Consider the following 18,327-nt stretch of genomic DNA (forward strand, 5'->3'; position numbering starts at 1 on the left):
ATATTTCCTGTATAGTATAACATAGGTAAATTTGTCGCCTCTAGTTTATGGGAAGCATGAAAAAACATCATACATTCTACGGTAACGTTGTCTGTATGTATGTCTGACTTTTCATTTATATTTTAACAGTTGCTAAAATATATAACAGTACATACATTTGAAATATGGCTAATCACTGACATTTACTACTGAACAATACTGCTAGCACTATATCACCGAACAAAATACAACATAAAGTTCTATATTTTTCAGTTTATTTGGCTTAATAATTATAAAAAAAATAAAAAATAGATTCACATTTACAAAGAGTATAACAATATTTGCTAGAGGTAGTAATATTCCTGACATGGTTGCTATAATGTCATTACTGCTTTAAGTAGTGCTATTATAATGGCAGACTATAGCACTAATAGCATTGTGATGTTTGCCCAGGGTAAACCCTATATTGTCTTGCAAAGGTTCCCATAGATGATTAATTCTGTGTTGTAATAATCAGCTTAGCCAGGGAGATGGGGCACAGGCACACATGCCTGCTTGTATCTGCATAGGGATTAAAATCTAAACATTCAAACCCCAACAGGACTGGACAAATCAGTCTGGAAAACAACATCTTATGTAGCTCCATAAATCCATGTCCCCTTTCCGTTTTTGCTCTCACCTGTTCACAGCTGTGGGGGTGTTACCTCTGCTATTTCCACTGCCCATGCTGCACTAGATGATGGCAGCCTCTGCCTGGACCCACTCCACTCCATCTAAGGCAAATTGACACACCTGTCCAGGTGAGGAACATCCTGTGCAGTATGTGTTGTCCTGACTCTCAGACTACTTGCCAAGCACTCTGTCCGTCAGTATTAATCACTGCCACGAGGTACAGTGAGACACTGAAGGAGGGACAGTTCTCAGATAAATAAGCAGGTAGAACACTCTAGTGTCTGAGAATCTAATACCACTATTGTAGTGCAGCAAATTGTAGCATTGATGTGAGAGCCAAAACAATGAGTGACACATATACAACTACATAAAGGCACATGCAAAAAAAATCTGAAATTCAGGAAGAAAATAAAGATAAGTAAAAGTGCCCATTTGCAGTATTAAAAATCAATCTGTAATTATGTGAGAGATAAATTGAAGAGGTACATTAAAAGCAAATAATAGTTTCACTAACTAGATGTAAAGTGTTTAGTTTGAAGATTCCCCACAACCTTTCCTCAATACAATATTAGGCAGTCAGGTATTCAAACAGCAGTTTGTAATCTCAGCATTCTTTAGGTCAGTCCTTAAAAAGAAACCTTGAGATAATGAGGGTAATGACTGATTAGCTTAATGACATAATGACTGTGTTTCACATGCACGCAGTGACACAGTGCATTACAGATACAGCAGGTGTCATTTTGTCATATTGTCTTTTAAAGATGCCACTAATAATTAAACTATACTATTGTAATATAGTTAAAATGCGTCTTCGGTGTATTTGGGTAAATGTAATGTAATGTAAACAGTAATGCAGTTTAAAGCAAAAGCAGAACAACATTTTTGAAATGATTTAGAAAATACATGAAAGCACTGACATATCAATCAAAGCATGATTGCACATGAACAGACACTAGCTTACGCAACCACACACGTATGCATGCACACAGGCATATACACGAGCAGAGCCATTTTTCCTCTTATTTCTCAGCAGCAGTGCAGTCAGCTGCAGGTCACATGACTGGCTTGCCTGATCTAACCGAGCATGCTCAGACCCTTCAGTGTTGTCAGGCAAAATATAAGACAGCAGTAGGAGCAGAGAGAGATCTGCAATAGATAAACACACCGACTCGGATACACTAACCGATTTGCTCACGGGCACACGTCACGAGCATCGACGCCGCACAACTGGAGGATTATAGAGCTAATTTCTCTAGTTTCCTATTTTGATGGGTGTACGGTTTCATCATTTCAGCCACAGAACGAGGCGGGCAGGTGTGCCCTTTAAGAGGGGGAGCAGCTGAGGCAAGAGCAGCATCCAAGTCTCCATCCTCTCTGGAGGTAAGTGTGGATGGATAGGGTGGGGGTGCAGAGTGTGGGGGGAGGGGAAAATCCGTCTGAATGCATCTGTGTTTGTGTAAAATAATTAACAGAAGGACGAACGAGGACAGCGGTGGTGAGGATTGCAGGGGAGGCGGGGGATTCTCTATTGGTATGTGAGGCGACGGAGGCTATGGGAATGGCAGGGAGGGGAAGCTAGCAGGCTTTACGGATGTAGCAGGGCAGCAGGCGTATAGAGAAGAGGGGAGAAAGACACGGTGATGAAGGAGGAGTTGATGCCTGGAGGGGAAATGAAAACCCGCAGAGTAGACAAAGAGAATATGAGGACTTCTGTCATTTAAATATACTGTAAAGCTGTAGAACATATCTGTGATATACCGCATGTTTATATGCCCATGGATGAGGGTTTTCTCAGGTATTTTGTCTTGCAGTGCTTGAATACGGTGCTGACTAGTAAATGTAACTAGGTTTCACTAAAAGAATGCAAATTGCATTGATACTGCAGTGTAAAATAAGCTCCACCTCATCTGCAGCTGAAAGTATGGTTTAAAGGCGACCACGCTCATTGTTTACATGTGTGGCACATAGGTGACAGGCATGTATGAAATACAAAGCGTGCAGTGTTGCTGCGCGAGCCATGCCTCGGTTTGTCTTCTCCCTTGTCCGAAGGGAAATTGTGTGCAGCTGTTGCTTTCTAATTTGTAACCCAAGAAATGAATTCACATTTCAGTGTTTTACATAACAGACTACCAGCAGCGAATGGGCTGTTTTTGCTGTGCGTCTATAAAGGTGTGGTAATCTGTGGTGCTTTGTTATTAATAGAAGTTGCTAAAAAAACAAACAAATGACAAAGAAATGGAGGCATCCTGGGCACTGGGTGTACTGCACATATCTCCCACACATTCTCTCAACAGTGATTAATGCCACTCTGAAAGGAGGCAGAGATGGCTGTTGCTAGGATACATGGCAAGGTGAAGTGCAGACGATTTAAAGAAAAGAGAAGGAGAGCTCCATCTGCAAAGCATAGCATCGCTGGAAATTGCTTCTTTGTTATTCAACTGAATATTTATTTCTGTTTTTCAAAGGTTGTGCACGTCTGAAGAGCACGAGAAAGACTAGTCGGACAAGACTCTAAGCCTTTTCTGTTCTTGTTTTCACCAACTGGAAAATAGGCTGCAATGGTTTGCAGTATTCAAAGGCCCAAACCTGTCTGAGTGCGCCTATGACCAGCAGACACAATGGTAAGACAACCCTGAGTCTATTGATGTCATTACTGCATATGATTAAGCTGAGTCATCCATTCGGTTTTGTTTAGAATTCACAAAGTGATGCAATATACATTACCGTGGCTACTAACTAATTGCATTTAAATACTATATTAGATTAATCTATGTATTTTGTACTGTGTATGGACTCTTTATGCAGGATCTGCAGACTTCAATGACAATGGCAAAAGGCATCATTATTTTTGTCTTTAAACAGATACTGTAATTATCTCGCTTCTGTCAGTTGATTATCAAGGCTGAATCCAGACAATATCCTGTCTTTTGGAAATAAATGATGTGTCCTCGTCTCTCCATTTGAAAAGCTATAAAAGCTATAAAGCGCTATTTTGAAGCCCTTGAACATTAGGCTAAATAGGGAGATGTGAGAAAGGATGTGAGATGAAAGGATGATAGAAAGAGGCTGCATTTTCTTCCCGCTCTACTTTAATGGCCTTCTCACAACGTGTGGGCCCACAGGACATCAAAGGCCAGTGTTGGACAGACGAGGAGTCAGATGGGGAGAATGAACCAGAGCAGTTTTGTACGGCATTCAGGTACAGAAAAGACTGTTATCCTTCTTAAATCTTGGCGTTAAATGTGGTGTTGTCAGGACACTTAATTATGTTATCCAGTACTGACACTAAGAGCTGTTATTATCGTTTTGAGTTCAAAGCAGTTTCTATAATAAAATCTAAATAACTTGTAATAACGTACTGTAGCTGCTTAAAAAGATTTTTACTGTAAATGACTGAGTTTGCTCTAATTTGTTTTATTAAAAAAGTTCACTTTACTAAGAATTATTTATTTAATCATTATCATTGGTACTGACAACATTGTTAAATTGGGTAACCTTAAATAACCATTAAAAACACATCACCATCATCACCAAGAGGGTAAAAGTGTTATTTAAGATTACATCTTGGCTCTGGTGCCAGACAATAGGTCAAGAGTCAATATAATGATTTAGAATCATGCTTTTGGGGATTATAAATATTCAGGCCAAATGTCACGGCGATTTGGTCAACAGACAGATATTGCACTCTGGTAGTCCAAAGCAGATGGAGCAGCTGACTGACATTTAGACCGCAATGCCTCACTGCTTACACAGCAAACATTTTAATTCAAGTGGAGTGAGATGCCCTGTTAAAATGTAACGCATGTCCAACTTTCTGGGATTGATTGCAAATTAGATTTTTTGCAAAGCTCTAATGGCCGCTATTTCAGGAAAAAATAGAATAAAGGTTTTGGGGAAAAAAATAGATATCACTGTTCTTTTTTAGTATCACCCCGTGCCACCTTAAACATCAATCACAAGCAACACCGGCAAATTAATTTCCCTGGCTGGCAGTTTATTGTATCATCTCATCTCACAGATGTTCAGTGGTTCACGTCAATATTAACCCTGAAACTGTTAGTCATCCTTTCTTCAGTTATCTTCCAAGTCCTGTGATTGAAATGTAAATCCAGTCTGGAACGTAAAGCTCATTTCGATGCAGTCAGAGAACATGAAAGCAGCATAGTGAAGATAAGGATGGAAGTACTGCACAGTCTGTTCTACAACTCAGAGCTGATGAGACGAGAGCCTGACTTCCAGGTTAAGACACCAGAAAATATACTGTAAAGGTTCATAGTAAATGTGCTGCAATAACCACAGCACAAAAGGAGAACACTGACACATCAATAAATCATACAGTCGTTCAAATGATTTGAACTACAGTTTTTAAATATTTGATTTGAATTAACTGTAAAACAAGAAGGAAATAAAAAATGGAAAGGGCTCAGGTGATGAACTAAGCTAGTAGTAATTGACAGGCAAACAAAAAAATGTTGTATAATTGCAAATAGTCAGGAAATAAAGTACTTTAGCTTTTACATTAGCATCTGGATTGAAATGTATGGCTAAAATTACCGGTACCAAAAAAAAAACACTTCCCCCCCCTAGTGGCCATTTGTGGTATTGCAATTGCCACTGACTACAATAATAAAACACGCCCCTTCAAATTCAGTATTAGAAATGATTCTTCTTCTTCTGATTCTTCTAGAAAGTTTATTTCTGTGCAATCATAACTATGCTTGTTACAGGGGAGCTGTGCTGCTGACCTGTACCGCCACCCCCAACTGGATGCAGACATAGAAGCAGTAAAGGACATCTACACCGACAGCGCAGTGTCTGTCAGGTAGAGCCGCTCGACACAACAAACAGATAAAAAGTGACGATCCAACATTCAGAGAATATACTAATTTTATGTCAGTGCTGCTCAGCAAAACAGGAGCTACCGAAAGTGATGGTCAGATTAAAGGGTGTGATGTAATGGGTCGCATTATTTACAGTAAATTAACCGACTCTGTTGTTGTGTCTCTCAACAGGGAGTATGGAACCATTGATGATGTAGACATCGATCTTCATATTAACATCGGTTTCTTAGATGTAAGTCAGCAATTTTATCCATCCACAGTCACACACACACACACACACACACACACACACACACACACACACACACACACACACACACACACACACACACACACACACACACACACACATACGCCACTTTTGGATTTGCCCATTTATAGTCCAGCGTTGACATTTTGCAAAGTAGCATCATGTATAATGCATCATGTGCTCGTAATTTATTCATTCAATGAGAAATGGCCCTAATTAGGATGCTAACTCTGTATATTTGTATGTGTGTATGTGTGTGTGTCTGACTCAGGAGGAGGTTGCGACAGCTTGGAAAGTTATCAGAACAGAGCCCATTATTCTGAGACTGCACTTTTCTCTTTCTCAGTACCTCGACGGACCTGGTGAGTAAAGATGTCAGTGTGGATGTTGGGTTCTGGATGGGATTTTAGGGACTTGTGACAGTCACAGAGTGTGGGAGGTGAGTACCATATGTGCTACACTAGAGGGAAAGTGTAAGAAAGTGCACTGTGTGACAACCTTCTCGTCTCTATTCAGAGCCCTCGGTAGAAGTGTTCCAGCCCTCCAATAAAGAAGGCTTCAGCCTGGGCCTGCAGCTCAAAAAGTGAGTCATGTGATCCACTGTATTGGCATTTAACCTTTGTTTCATTACCAAATAGATACATCCCTGTAGTCACATATTGAAAATATACGACGCAGCAAGGAGAAACAGGAAAGCATGTGTGCCTTAAACTTCATGCTTCCTGCCCCACTCAATTTTCCGTTCATGGCAGGATCCTGAGCACGTTCACCTCACAGCAGTGGAAGCACCTCAGTAATGAGTTCCTCAAGGCCCAGCAGGAGAAGAGGCACAGCTGGTTCAAAAGCCGGGGGAACCATCAAGAAGTTTCAGTGCCGGGCTCAGCATTTTCTCCCCCATACCCAAGTAGGTTTTCTCCCTTCCTGTAGCTGATCTGCAGCTAGTGCTTTGTTTAACACTACGTGAAATACAAAGATTGAAACAAATGTTCATGTTTTTGAAATGACAAATCAATACATTCATTTGTAAGATTACAGCTGATATCATTATTACAATATATTATGTTTTTACCTCATATTATGTTTTTACCTCAAACTTTAGCCCCCACTGTGTCATCTTTTACAAAGATATAAATCACTGTATTTGTTCTATACTTTAGAAAAACCTTTGATGGATGTGTTTCATATCAGGTCTCCAAGTTTTCCACTGATCCAAGACACCGTTTTAAAGGGAAGCTGAGCGTCCCTGAGCTGGAGGATGACCCGTCTGATGAACCGCTCCATCTCTTGTACCATGAAGAACCCTAAAGGGGAACTCTTCAGCTATCCACCGAACAGCCAGGTCAGTTCAAAGCTTCAGCCGTCTAAAGCACTTTAATTCAGTGTTAGTGGCCAAAACATTATCCTACTATTCGCTGTGATATCAAAGCTAAACGGTTACCCAGCCTGAGTTTACGTGCATTCACAATTCTGCAAATTTATGATGAAAATAGACTCATTTTTTGGACCAATGTACTTTATTCTTTCTGTTCTAATACACTGTGATTCACGTTGATCCTTCTCTCACCCATCCGTTACCTGCACCGTTCCCACCTGAGCCTTCCCCTACGTCTACCATGACATGGCTGGTGCGCCGTTTCCCATAATGCTTTGTCTTCACTTGACTCATCAGACTGTGGCTGTCCCAGCGGCCAGGGCCCCAGCGCAGATTACCACGAGGCAGCTGATTGAATTGTTTTTCTCATCCCAGGCGGGCGGGCACTGCAAGAACATCCCTACCTTGGAATATGGCTTCCTAGTACAGGTTAGACCTCAAGAAGATGAGGTTTGCTTAAGAGGCGCTCGTGTACACAGTGTATTGTTGTGCTGGGGCGTCGTTGCAATAATAATAAGCAATCTGTAATCTTTCTTTTTAGTGTTGATGAGAGATTAGATGGTAGTGATTAGTGGGAACACTGCTGTGCTCTTCTGCTGACAGATAATGAAATACTCAGAGCAAAGGATCCCCACACTCAACGAGTAACTGTGTGGTCTGCGATGAACAGCACGTTTTTCAAAATGGATCCATGCTCAAGGTAACTGATTAAAAAAGGACAAACGTAGGTCTAATAACAGGAATGTCGCTCAGCACTTTTGTGTATGTGCTTGTTTTTATGTCATTCTATCATTTCTGTTTGCTGGTTGTAGCCTGCTGTGTGCACCAGGGAGCTGTGGTGTCTTCTCCTTTTACACTCTGGGTGTGATGTCCGGAGCTGCAGAGGAAGTGGCCACCGGTGCAGAGGTGACGACGGTGTTAGCAGGGAGGGGAACCGGTTTCTGCACTACAACAGAACCTAATTGTCCTGCTTTTTCTTTCCAGGTGGTCGACCTGCTGGTGGGCTATGTGTCGAGCTGCCCTCGAATCTCCCCGCAAGAGCATCATCTTTGAGCCCTACCCATCTGTAGTTGACCCAATGACCCCAAGACTCTGGCCTTCAACCCGAAGGTCAGCATCCGCACTGCTGGAATCACGATTACTCACTCATAACTAAGCAAATGTTTACATTTTAGCACACACAACCAGGTCACACATACTTTATTAAAACCAAGGCTTGTTCTCTTTCTCATTGCAAACAATGGATGTTTGTCTCAACCAATGAACACAGAAGAAGAATTATGAGAGACTGCAGAAAGCACTGGACAGTGTCATGTCCATCCGGGAAATGACCCAGGTACAATGAGGAGATGGGAGGGAGAGAAGGAGCAGGTCTCTGTGGAGGCTACTGTTTGTCTGGATGTACATATATGTTTAAGACGAATCCCAGTATTTATGTTTTGTTAGTGCTGTACATTAATTACGAGCCTGAGTTTAGTCACATGTGCGTTTGGTGTTCATTAAATATAGATTTTGATTTTGTGTGTGTGTGTGTGTGTGTGTGTGTGTGTGTGTGTGTGTGTGTGTGTGTGTGTGTGTGTGTGTCTGTGTGTGTGTGTGTCTGTGTGTGTGTGTGTTTTTAAGGGCTCATATCTAGAGATCAAGAAGCAGATGGACAAGTTGGACCCTTTGGCTCATCCCCTGCTACAGTGGTACGTAAAGTGTCAGGCTTGGGCAGGTGTCGGACCCACATGCACGGCGCAGAAACACAGATGTGATTAAGTGCAGGTTTATTCGGTGAATCAGAGTCAGGCAGTCCAGGTCAAACACAGTACGTTCCAGTAGGCAATATACAAAGGAGCAGGCAATCTCAGAATCAAGGTCCAGGCAGGGTTCGGTACACGGGCAGACTTGGCGACAGTACAGACAAGGATCAGGCAAAAACTCACGGTCAGATTATCAGGCACAGGTCTTTCACAGGTTGCGGGATCAACAGGGTTCAGGCAAGAATCAAAGGTCGAGGCGGTCACGGTCAAAACACGAATGGCTACAATAGAATGCTGGAAAGAGTACATGAACTAACAATCTGGCGACTGGTGTGGGTGAGAGGTGGAGGTTAAGTACAGGTGCTGATTACTAATTAGCAACAGGTGTGGATGATGAGAACCGGAGCGTGACAGGAAGTTAACAAAATAAAACAGGATGTGACACGTAACATGAATCATGACAGTACCCCCCCCCCTATGGCGTCTTCCACGGCGCCAACGAGCCCCTCCCCCCTCCGCCCAGGGCGGGTGGAGGGAGGAAACAGGAGGAGGGCTCGAATCTCCCCCCCTCGCCCGGGCGATGAAGCAGGGTGGGCGGAGGGAGGACATCAGGAGGAGGGTCCAGCGCCGGAATCCTCCTCGTCCGCAGAGCCGTGGCTGTGTTGCCCCATCCCGTCCGGGGACGGGGCCTCAGGATGTGCTGCATGAAAGTCTCTGATAAGGGACTTGTCCAGTATGTCCCGGGCCGGCACCCAAGAGCGTTCGTCCGGCCCGTAGCCCTCCCAGTCGACCAGATACTGGAAGCCCCTCCCCCGACGTCTGCAGTCGCGGAGGTCCCGAACCGTGTAGACAGGCCCTCCGTCCACGATCCGAGGAGGAGGAGGCGGTTGATGGGGAGGAACCATGGGGCACGATCGATAGGGCTTGAGGCGGCTGATGTGGAATGTGGGGTGGATCTTCATTGTCCTGGGCAATGAGAGCCTCACAGAAACAGGATTAATAATTTGTGATATCGTATATGGACCAATGAATTTCGGAGTCAACTTACGGGTCTGGGCCTGCAACCTGAGGTCTCTGGTGGATAACCAGACCTGATCGCCCACCTTGTATTCTGGACCCGGTATCCGCTTACGATCGGCCGCCCGCTTGTACTGGTCCCGTGCCCGCAACATGGTGCGCCGTGCCTGCAACCATGTGCGACGGCAACGCTGGACCAGGGCGTGCGCCGACGGGACGCGGACCTCTTCCTCCGAAGCCGGAAATAATGGCGGCTGGAACCCATAGGCGCACTGAAACGGGGTCAGTCCGGTGGAGGCGCAGGGCAGCGTGTTGTGGGCGAACTCCACCCACACGAGTTTGCTGGCCCATGACCCCGGGTTTCTGGAGGCGAGGAGCCGCAATCCTACCTCCAACTGTTGATTGGCCCGTTCGGCCTGTCCATTGGACTCGGGGTGGTAGCCTGACGATAAGCTAACTTCAGCCCCTAGGAGAGAACAGAACTCTCGCCAAAATCGCGAGACGAACTGGGGCCCTCGGTCCGACACAATGTCTGAGGGGAAGCCGTGGAGTTTAAAAACATGCTCGAGCATGGCTTGGGCCGTAGCCTTGGCTGACGGCAACTTGGGTAGGGATATGAAGTGGGCTAACCTGGAGAAGCGGTCTACCACCGTCATGACGACTGTCTTCCCCTGGGAGGGTGGTAGACCGGTGACGAAATCCAGGGCTAGGTGTGACCAGGGGCGGTGCGGTACCGGCAGAGGACGCAGCAGACCGGCCGGTCGCTGATGCGACGCCTTGCCCATGGCACACGTGGGGCATGCGGCGACGTATTCCTGGACGTCCTTCTTCACCGTCGGCCACCAGAACCTCTCCCCCAGCCTAAACAGAGTGCCAGCCACCCCGGGGTGTCCACTTACTAGTGAGGCGTGAGCCCACTGGATGACCTCTCCCCTGAGGTTGGGTGGCACGAACAGCCGGTTGGGCGGGACGCCGCGTGGGACTGGACGGTCGCGGTTGGCCTCCCGTACCCGACGCTCCACCGACCAGGTGACTGCCCCCACCAGGCATCCCGGCGGTAGGATGGACTCTGGTTCCGCTGGTTCCTGCTGCGCGTCATGCAGACGAGACAGAACGTCAGGTTTCACATTCTTGGATCCAGGACGATACGACAAGTGAAAATTGAAACGACTGAAGAACAGTGCCCATCGGGCCTGGCGTGAATTCAGCCGCTTCGCCGTTCTCAGGTACTCAAGGTTCTTATGATCTGTATATACTAGGAAAGGCTGGTCTGCCCCCTCCAGCCAGTGTCTCCACTCCTCTAGGGATACCTTCACCGCGAGCAGTTCTCGGTCCCCGATGTCGTAATTCCGCTCCGCGGGAGATAGCTTGCGGGACATGAAGGCACATGGGTGGATCCTACCGTCCGTGGGATCCCTCTGGGACAGCACGGCCCCGACTCCGGAGTTGGACGCGTCGACCTCCACCACGAACTGCCGCTGTGGGTCGGGCATCCGCAGCACGGGTGCCGTGACGAAACTGCGTTTCAGACGTTGAAACGCCTCCTCTGCCTCGCCAGTCCACTGAAAAGCAGTCTTACATGAGGTTAGTGCGTGCAATGGAGCGGCAATACTGCTGAACCTCCTGATAAACTTTCTGTAAAAGTTGGCAAATCCTAGGAAGCGCTGCACCTCCTTCCTGCTCTGGGGAACCGGCCACTCCTGAACTGCCTGGGTCTTGGCTGGGTCCATTTCGATCTTGTCCCTGCTGACGATAAATCCTAAAAACGAGACCTGGTCTGCATGGAACTCACACTTCTCTGCCTTAACATATAAGCGGTGTTCCAGTAATTTCCTGAGGACCTGGCGGACATGAGCAATGTGCTCCTCTTCGGAGCGGGAAAAGACCAGGATATCATCAAGGTATACAAAGACAAAGTCATTTATCATGGGGCCGAGTACCTCGTTCACAAACGCCTGGAAGACCGCTGGCGCGTTGGTCAGACCAAAGGGCATGACGAGGTACTCATAGTGTCCATTCGGGGTATTGAAGGCCGTCTTCCATTCGTCCCCCTCTCGGATCCGAACCAGGTGGTAGGCGTTACGGAGGTCCAACTTGGTAAAATGCGTAGCTCCTGCTAGCAACTCGAACGCGGAGGATAACAAGGGAAGAGGGTAGGAGTCTCTTACAGTGATGTCATTGAGACCCCGGTAATCAATGCAGGGCCGCAGGGAACCGTCCTTCTTCCCCACAAAGAAGAACCCTGCGCCTGCAGGAGAGGATGAGGGACGAATGATACCTGAGGCCAGCGCGGAGTCCAGATATTCCTTCATAGCCCGAGTCTCTTTGGGCGAAAGCTGATACAACCTCCCCTTGGGAGGCGTGGTCCCTGGGCGCAGGTTGATCGCGCAGTCATGTTTTCGGTGGGGCGGAAGGGAAGTCGCACGGACCTTGCTAAACACAGCGCGAAGGTCGTGGTAGCAATCGGGGACTCCCGTCAGATCGGCCTGCTCGATCTCCTCACCAGTTGTCGCCGTTGCCCCTGCAGGTGCCTGTTGGGAAACTGCGGGCTGAAAGCAAGTGTTCATGCAGTCTGAATCCCATCGGCTCACCTCCCCCTTGCGCCAATCCAGTGTGGGGTTGTGTAGCCTCAACCACGTGTGGCCCAGTACCACCGGGTGGTAGCATGACTCTACGACTAGAAACGTGATTTTCTCAGTGTGAGTGTCAGAAAAGGTCATTATTACCGGTTCAGTTCGATGAGTAACTCTCCAGAGCCGTCGTCCGTCCAGCGCGGCCGTCTCCACGGGAGAAGCCAAGGGAATGGCCGCGATGCCCAGTCGCTCCACAAGTCCGGCGTCCATCAGACTGGCATCAGCTCCGGAGTCAATGAGGACCGCCTGCTGGACGGATCGGGTACTGGAGACTAGTGTTACCGTAGGCAATGACCGAGCGGAGGCGCTACCTAAAATTGTTCGGCTCACCGCTACCCTCCGTGCTAGCGATGAGCCATGTCTTTTAGTGGACAGCGCAGGGCAAGATGCCCGGCCTGACCGCAATACAAACACAGTCCATGGGAGCGTCGACGTCGCTTCTCCTCTTCTGACAGCCGTGCGCGGCCGATCTGCATCGGTTCCTCTGGCTGCGGTCCCACTTCCGGGTTCCGAGGAACGGACTGACCGCCAGGCTCACGCTGCCCCCTCCTGGGGCTCGTGGTGCGAAGTCGACGGTTCTCCCGCAGGCTTTCCTCTCGGTGGTGCTCCCGTTCGTTGCTCCCCAGCCTGCGGTCAATTTGTATCGCCAGGGCGATCAGAGCGTCCAAACTGCTGGGCAAATCCCTCGCTGCCAAGCAGTCCTTGACTCGCCGAGAGAGTCCGCGGATAAATACATCACCCAGTGCGGTGGCGTCCCAGCCGGCTTCTGCGGCTAGCGTGCGGAACTCGATTGCGTACTTCGCCGTCGGTCTGCCGCCCTGTCGAATATTAACCAGCCGCTGAGCCGCTTCGCGTCCCGGGGTGACTTCCTGGAAGATCTGTTTCAATGCGGTGGCGAAGGCGGCGAAGGTGCACACGCAGGAAGAGCCGTTTTGCCACTCCGCTGTCGCCCATGCTTCCGCGTCCCCCGTCAGGTGCGAAATAGCGTATGCCACCCGAGCGCGCTCCGAGGGAAACGCGGGTGAATGCAGTTCAAAATGAATCTCACACTGTGTGAGAAATGCTCGACAGTCTCCTGACTCACCAGAGAACCGTAGCGGGGCGCCTAACCTGGCGTCTGGAGCGACGGCCATGGGAACCGCTGCTGCCAGGGGCGCTGCCGCGGCAGTGGCGCTCGGGGTCGGTCTCGTCTCTCCCGTCGAGCTCTGGGTCAGGCGATTCATTGCCTCAGTTAATCCTGCCATCGCCGTCTCCTGTCGCAAAACACACTCGGCCAATCTCTGGAGAGCGGCGTTGGTTTTCTCCTCCTGCTCTGCTGCGCGCTGCTCCTGAGCCATGAGCTGAGCACGGAGGTTCTCTGCACCGGCGGAGTCCATTTCTGGCCAGATTGTTCTGTCAGGCTTGGGCAGGTGTCGGACCCACATGCACGGCGCAGAAACACAGATGTGATTAAGTGCAGGTTTATTCGGTGAATCAGAGTCAGGCAGTCCAGGTCAAACACAGTACGTTCCAGTAGGCAATATACAAAGGAGCAGGCAATCTCAGAATCAAGGTCCAGGCAGGGTTCGGTACACGAGCAGACTTGGCGACAGTACAGACAAGGATCAGGCAAAAACTCACGGTCAGATTATCAGGCACAGGTCTTTCACAGGTTGCGGGATCAACAGGGTTCAGGCAAGAATCAAAGGTCGAGGCGGTCACGGTCAAAACACGAATGGCTACAATAGAATGCTGGAAAGAGTACATGAACTAACAATCTGGCGACTGGTGTGGGTGAGAGGTGGAGGTTAAGTACAGGTGCTGATTACTAATTAGCAACAGGTGTGGATGATGAGAACCGGAGCGTGACAGGAAGTTAACAAAATAAAACAGGATGTGACACGTAACATGAATCATGACAATTAAAGAGATGACAATGATTCAAAAGTTGACCAATGTTAAAAGATGTCAAAGATTAAAAGGTTGACCAATGTGCATTGTTGACAATCATAAATAAGCTGACTATCTTTTTGATTTGAAGAAAGTATTTGTAAATAATTACCTAACTGTGTAATATTTTAATAACTAGTAGAAACTTACCAGTCAGAAACAAAAATCTTGCCATTTAGGTAATAAATTACATTGTTGCTTTTATTTTGAAAGGATTTAGAGGTTGTGTGTGGGCGATTACTAAACTATAAAATAGTCATTAGATAGTCATAATTTATCATTCAATAGCAAGAATAGCCCTATTAAAGCAAAAGATTTAGATTTAGCCCTTTCAGAATAAAAGCACCCTAATAAGTTTGAGTGGCTATTTACTGAACTCTAAAGTAGTCCCATTAACGATTGGTAAGTATTCAGAACCACAAATTTTTTTAATTAATCTTGCCATTAAAGGTAATAAATTGTAATTGGTGCTTTTATTTTGAAAGGATTTAGAGGAAATGTGTGGGGGTAATAGCGTAACTGTCAATTAGTCTTTAATTACCCATTCAAAGGCAAAAACAGTGCAGTTAAAGCTAATAATTGGCATTGGTGCTTTTATTTTGAAAGGATGTAGAGGAAGCACGTGTGGGTAATTACTAAACTGTTAATCTATCTTTAAATAGCCATAATTACCAATCTAAAAGTTGAAATATTGCTATTAAAGCTAATTATTTGGCTTGGTGCTTTTATTTTGAAAGGATTTAGAGGAAGTGTGTGCTTAATTACTACACAATCCAATAGTGTAGTTGAGTAATCAGTAATAAGCATGGATCTGCTGTCTACACTGAGCATCAGCAGTTTGACCTGTCAGTGAAATCTGCAGCTGCGCCGTCGCCATGGAGACGAAAGGCGGGAAAATCAGGCTCACTCTGCTCTGTAAAAGCAGAGTTTCACCCTGTATAAACAGGCTTGTTCCAGCTAAACCATGATAGTTATCACAAAAATTATTTCATTTTACGAGTCCCAAGGCTTCAATGAGCAAATGGTGTGAATTTTATGTTTGAGGATAAAAGCTTGTAGCCACAGTGGCAATTTCAAAATATGTCTCCTCTGTTTTTCTTCCCAGACGTCTGCCGAAAATTATCATTAGAGTCTATGGGAGAATTTCGGGATCTCTCTGCACTTTGAGGTTGATAGCGACTAAAGTATAGGTCTGAGGGTATATCCAGACACATCATTAGAAAGAAGACAAGTATGACTACGATTTAGTGAAGTAATTACGTTGATAGAGTAAAAATTGTGGCTGTAGTGACGAGTTAGAGACAGAAGTTCTGTCTTAAAAAGGCGCACCTTCTCACTGTAGCTGTGACATCACGCACTCTAACTGACCCAACACACACTAATGGAAAAGCTGAAAATTTAACAAAAACCACACGATATTTAAACGCTCACAAGTTGAAAACTATAAAAGATACGAGGACGCTGATTTACACGGAGAACGATGAAAGATGATAGATGATTTTGACGTTGAAATGACGTTTCTACGCCAAAGTATGACGATGATAGACGCTGATGAAAAGAGTGAAGTTGACAGAAAGTTGAACGATGATTCCCATAGACGACCATTATAAAAAAACGACGAAAAACGTTGAATAACGTTAAAAGTTGAAAAGCTGAAAACGTGAAAAGTAATAGCCTGCATCGTCTAACGATGACGCACGTTTAGAACGTTGAACGATGATTCTACGATGAAGCGTTGAGAAGTAGATAGCGACCGAAAAACGGGGCGAAATAATAAGAATAATAATAATAACTAGAAAAAGTAATTTCTCGAGAAATTACGTGGGAGAGCTGATCTGCTGCCGCAACGATGACAAACGCTGATTAAGCTGCTGACGTCAAAAAGTTGACTACGTCCAAAAGTTGACTACGTCCAAAAGTTGACTACGGCAAAACGATGAAAACGATGAAAACGAGAAAACGTTGACAAAGATTAAAACGATGACAAAAGATGGCGATTAAAAAGATGGTGATTAAAAAGATGACCAAGGTCATACTATGACAATATTAATGTCAGGCTTGGGCAGGTGTCGGACCCACATGCACGGCGCAGAAACACAGATGTGATTAAGTGCAGGTTTATTCGGTGAATCAGAGTCAGGCAGTCCAGGTCAAACACAGTACGTTCCAGTAGGCAATATACAAAGGAGCAGGCAATCTCAGAATCAAGGTCCAGGCAGGGTTCGGTACACGAGCAGACTTGGCGACAGTACAGACAAGGATCAGGCAAAAACTCACGGTCAGATTATCAGGCACAGGTCTTTCACAGGTTGCGGGAATCAACAGGGTTCAGGGCAAGAATCAAAGGTCGAGGCGGTCACGGTCAAAACACGAATGGCTACAATAGAATGCTGGAAAGAGTACATGAACTAACAATCTGGCGACTGGTGTGGGTGAGAGGTGGAGGGTTAAGTACAGGTGCTGATTACAATTAGCAAACCAGGTGTGGATGATGAGAACCGGAGCGTGACAGGAAGTTAACAAAATAAAACAGGATGTGACACGTAACATGAATCATGACAGTACCCCCCCCCCCCCTATTGGCGTCTTCCACGGCGCCAACGAGCCCCTCCCCCCTCCGCCCAGGGCGGGTGGAGGGAGGAAACAGGAGGAGGGCTCGAATCTCCCCCCCTCGCCCGGGTGGTGAAGCAGGGTGGGCGGAGGGAGGACATCAGGAGGAGGGTCCAGCGCCGGGATCCTCCTCGTCCGCAGAGCCGTGGCTGTGTTGCCCCATCCCGTCCGGGGACGGGGCCCTCAGGATGTGCTGCAATGAAAGTCTCTGATAAGGGACTTGTCCAGTATGTCCCGGGCCGGCACCCAAGAGCGTTCGTCCGGCCCGTAGCCCTCCCAGTCGACCAGATACTGGAAGCCCCTCCCCCGACGTCTGCAGTCGCGGAGGTCCCGAACCGTGTAGACAGGCCCTCCGTCCACGATCCGAGGAGGGGGAGGCGGTTGATGGGGGAGGAACCATGGGGCACGATCGATAGGGCTTGAGGCGGCTGATGTGGAATGTGGGGTGGGATCTTCATTGTCCTGGGCAAATGAGAGCCTCACAGAAACAGGATTAATAATTTGTGATATCGTATATGGACCAATGAATTTCGGAGTCAACTTACGGGTCTGGGCCTGCAACCTGAGGTCCCTGGTGGATAACCAGACCTGATCGCCCACCTTGTATTCTGGACCCGGTATCCGCTTACGATCGGCCGCCCGCTTGTACTGGTCCCGTGCCCGCAACATGGTGCGCCGTGCCTGCAACCATGTGCGACGGCAACGCTGGACCAGGGCGTGCGCCGACGGGACGCGGACCTCTTCCTCCGAAGCCGGAAATAATGGCGGCTGGAACCCATAGGCGCACTGAAAACGGGGTCAGTCCGGTGGAGGCGCAGGGCAGCGTGTTTGTGGGCGAAACTCCACCCACACGAGTTTGCTGGCCCATGACCCCGGGTTTCTGGAGGCGAGGAGCCGCAATCCTACCTCCAACTGTTGATTGGCCCGTTCGGCCTGTCCATTGGACTCGGGGTGGTAGCCTGATGATAAGCTACTTCAGCCCCTAGGAGAGAACAGAACTCTCGCCAAAATCGCGAGACGAACTGGGGCCCTCGGTCCGACACAATGTCTGAGGGGAAGCCGTGGAGTTTTAAAAACATGCTCGAGCATGGCTTGGGCCGTAGCCTTGGCTGACGGCAACTTGGGTAGGGATATGAAGTGGGCTAACCTGGAGAAGCGGTCTACCACCGTCATGACGGACTGTCTTCCCCTGGGAGGGTGGTAGACCGGTGACGAAATCCGGGTTAGGTTGACCAGGGACGCGTAACCCGCAGCGCACGCGACCCAACTTAGTTCGTAA

The 18,327-nt window shown here is 47.4% G+C and overlaps 1 protein-coding gene across 1 annotated transcript; it reads left to right on the plus strand.

The window, feature by feature from the left end:
• The first annotated feature begins 1,664 nt into the window (after window positions 1–1,664).
• On the plus strand, window positions 1,665–8,875 carry parp6a (poly (ADP-ribose) polymerase family, member 6a). Its single transcript, XM_055507359.1, is given in 21 exon segments — window positions 1,665–2,031; window positions 3,204–3,272; window positions 3,774–3,834; window positions 3,837–3,850; window positions 5,379–5,473; window positions 5,664–5,724; window positions 6,014–6,104; window positions 6,259–6,325; window positions 6,495–6,597; window positions 6,600–6,646; window positions 6,931–7,081; window positions 7,490–7,543; window positions 7,718–7,759; window positions 7,761–7,814; window positions 7,927–7,953; window positions 7,955–8,020; window positions 8,099–8,116; window positions 8,118–8,190; window positions 8,193–8,224; window positions 8,385–8,450; window positions 8,738–8,875. Coding segments are annotated over 20 exon segments (1,263 nt in total). The 5' UTR covers window positions 1,665–2,031; window positions 3,204–3,269.
• Window positions 8,876–18,327: the final 9,452 nt, after the last annotated feature.

Source organism: Betta splendens, chromosome 3 (assembly GCF_900634795.4).
Source record: "Betta splendens chromosome 3, fBetSpl5.4, whole genome shotgun sequence".
NCBI lineage: Eukaryota > Metazoa > Chordata > Actinopteri > Anabantiformes > Osphronemidae > Betta > Betta splendens.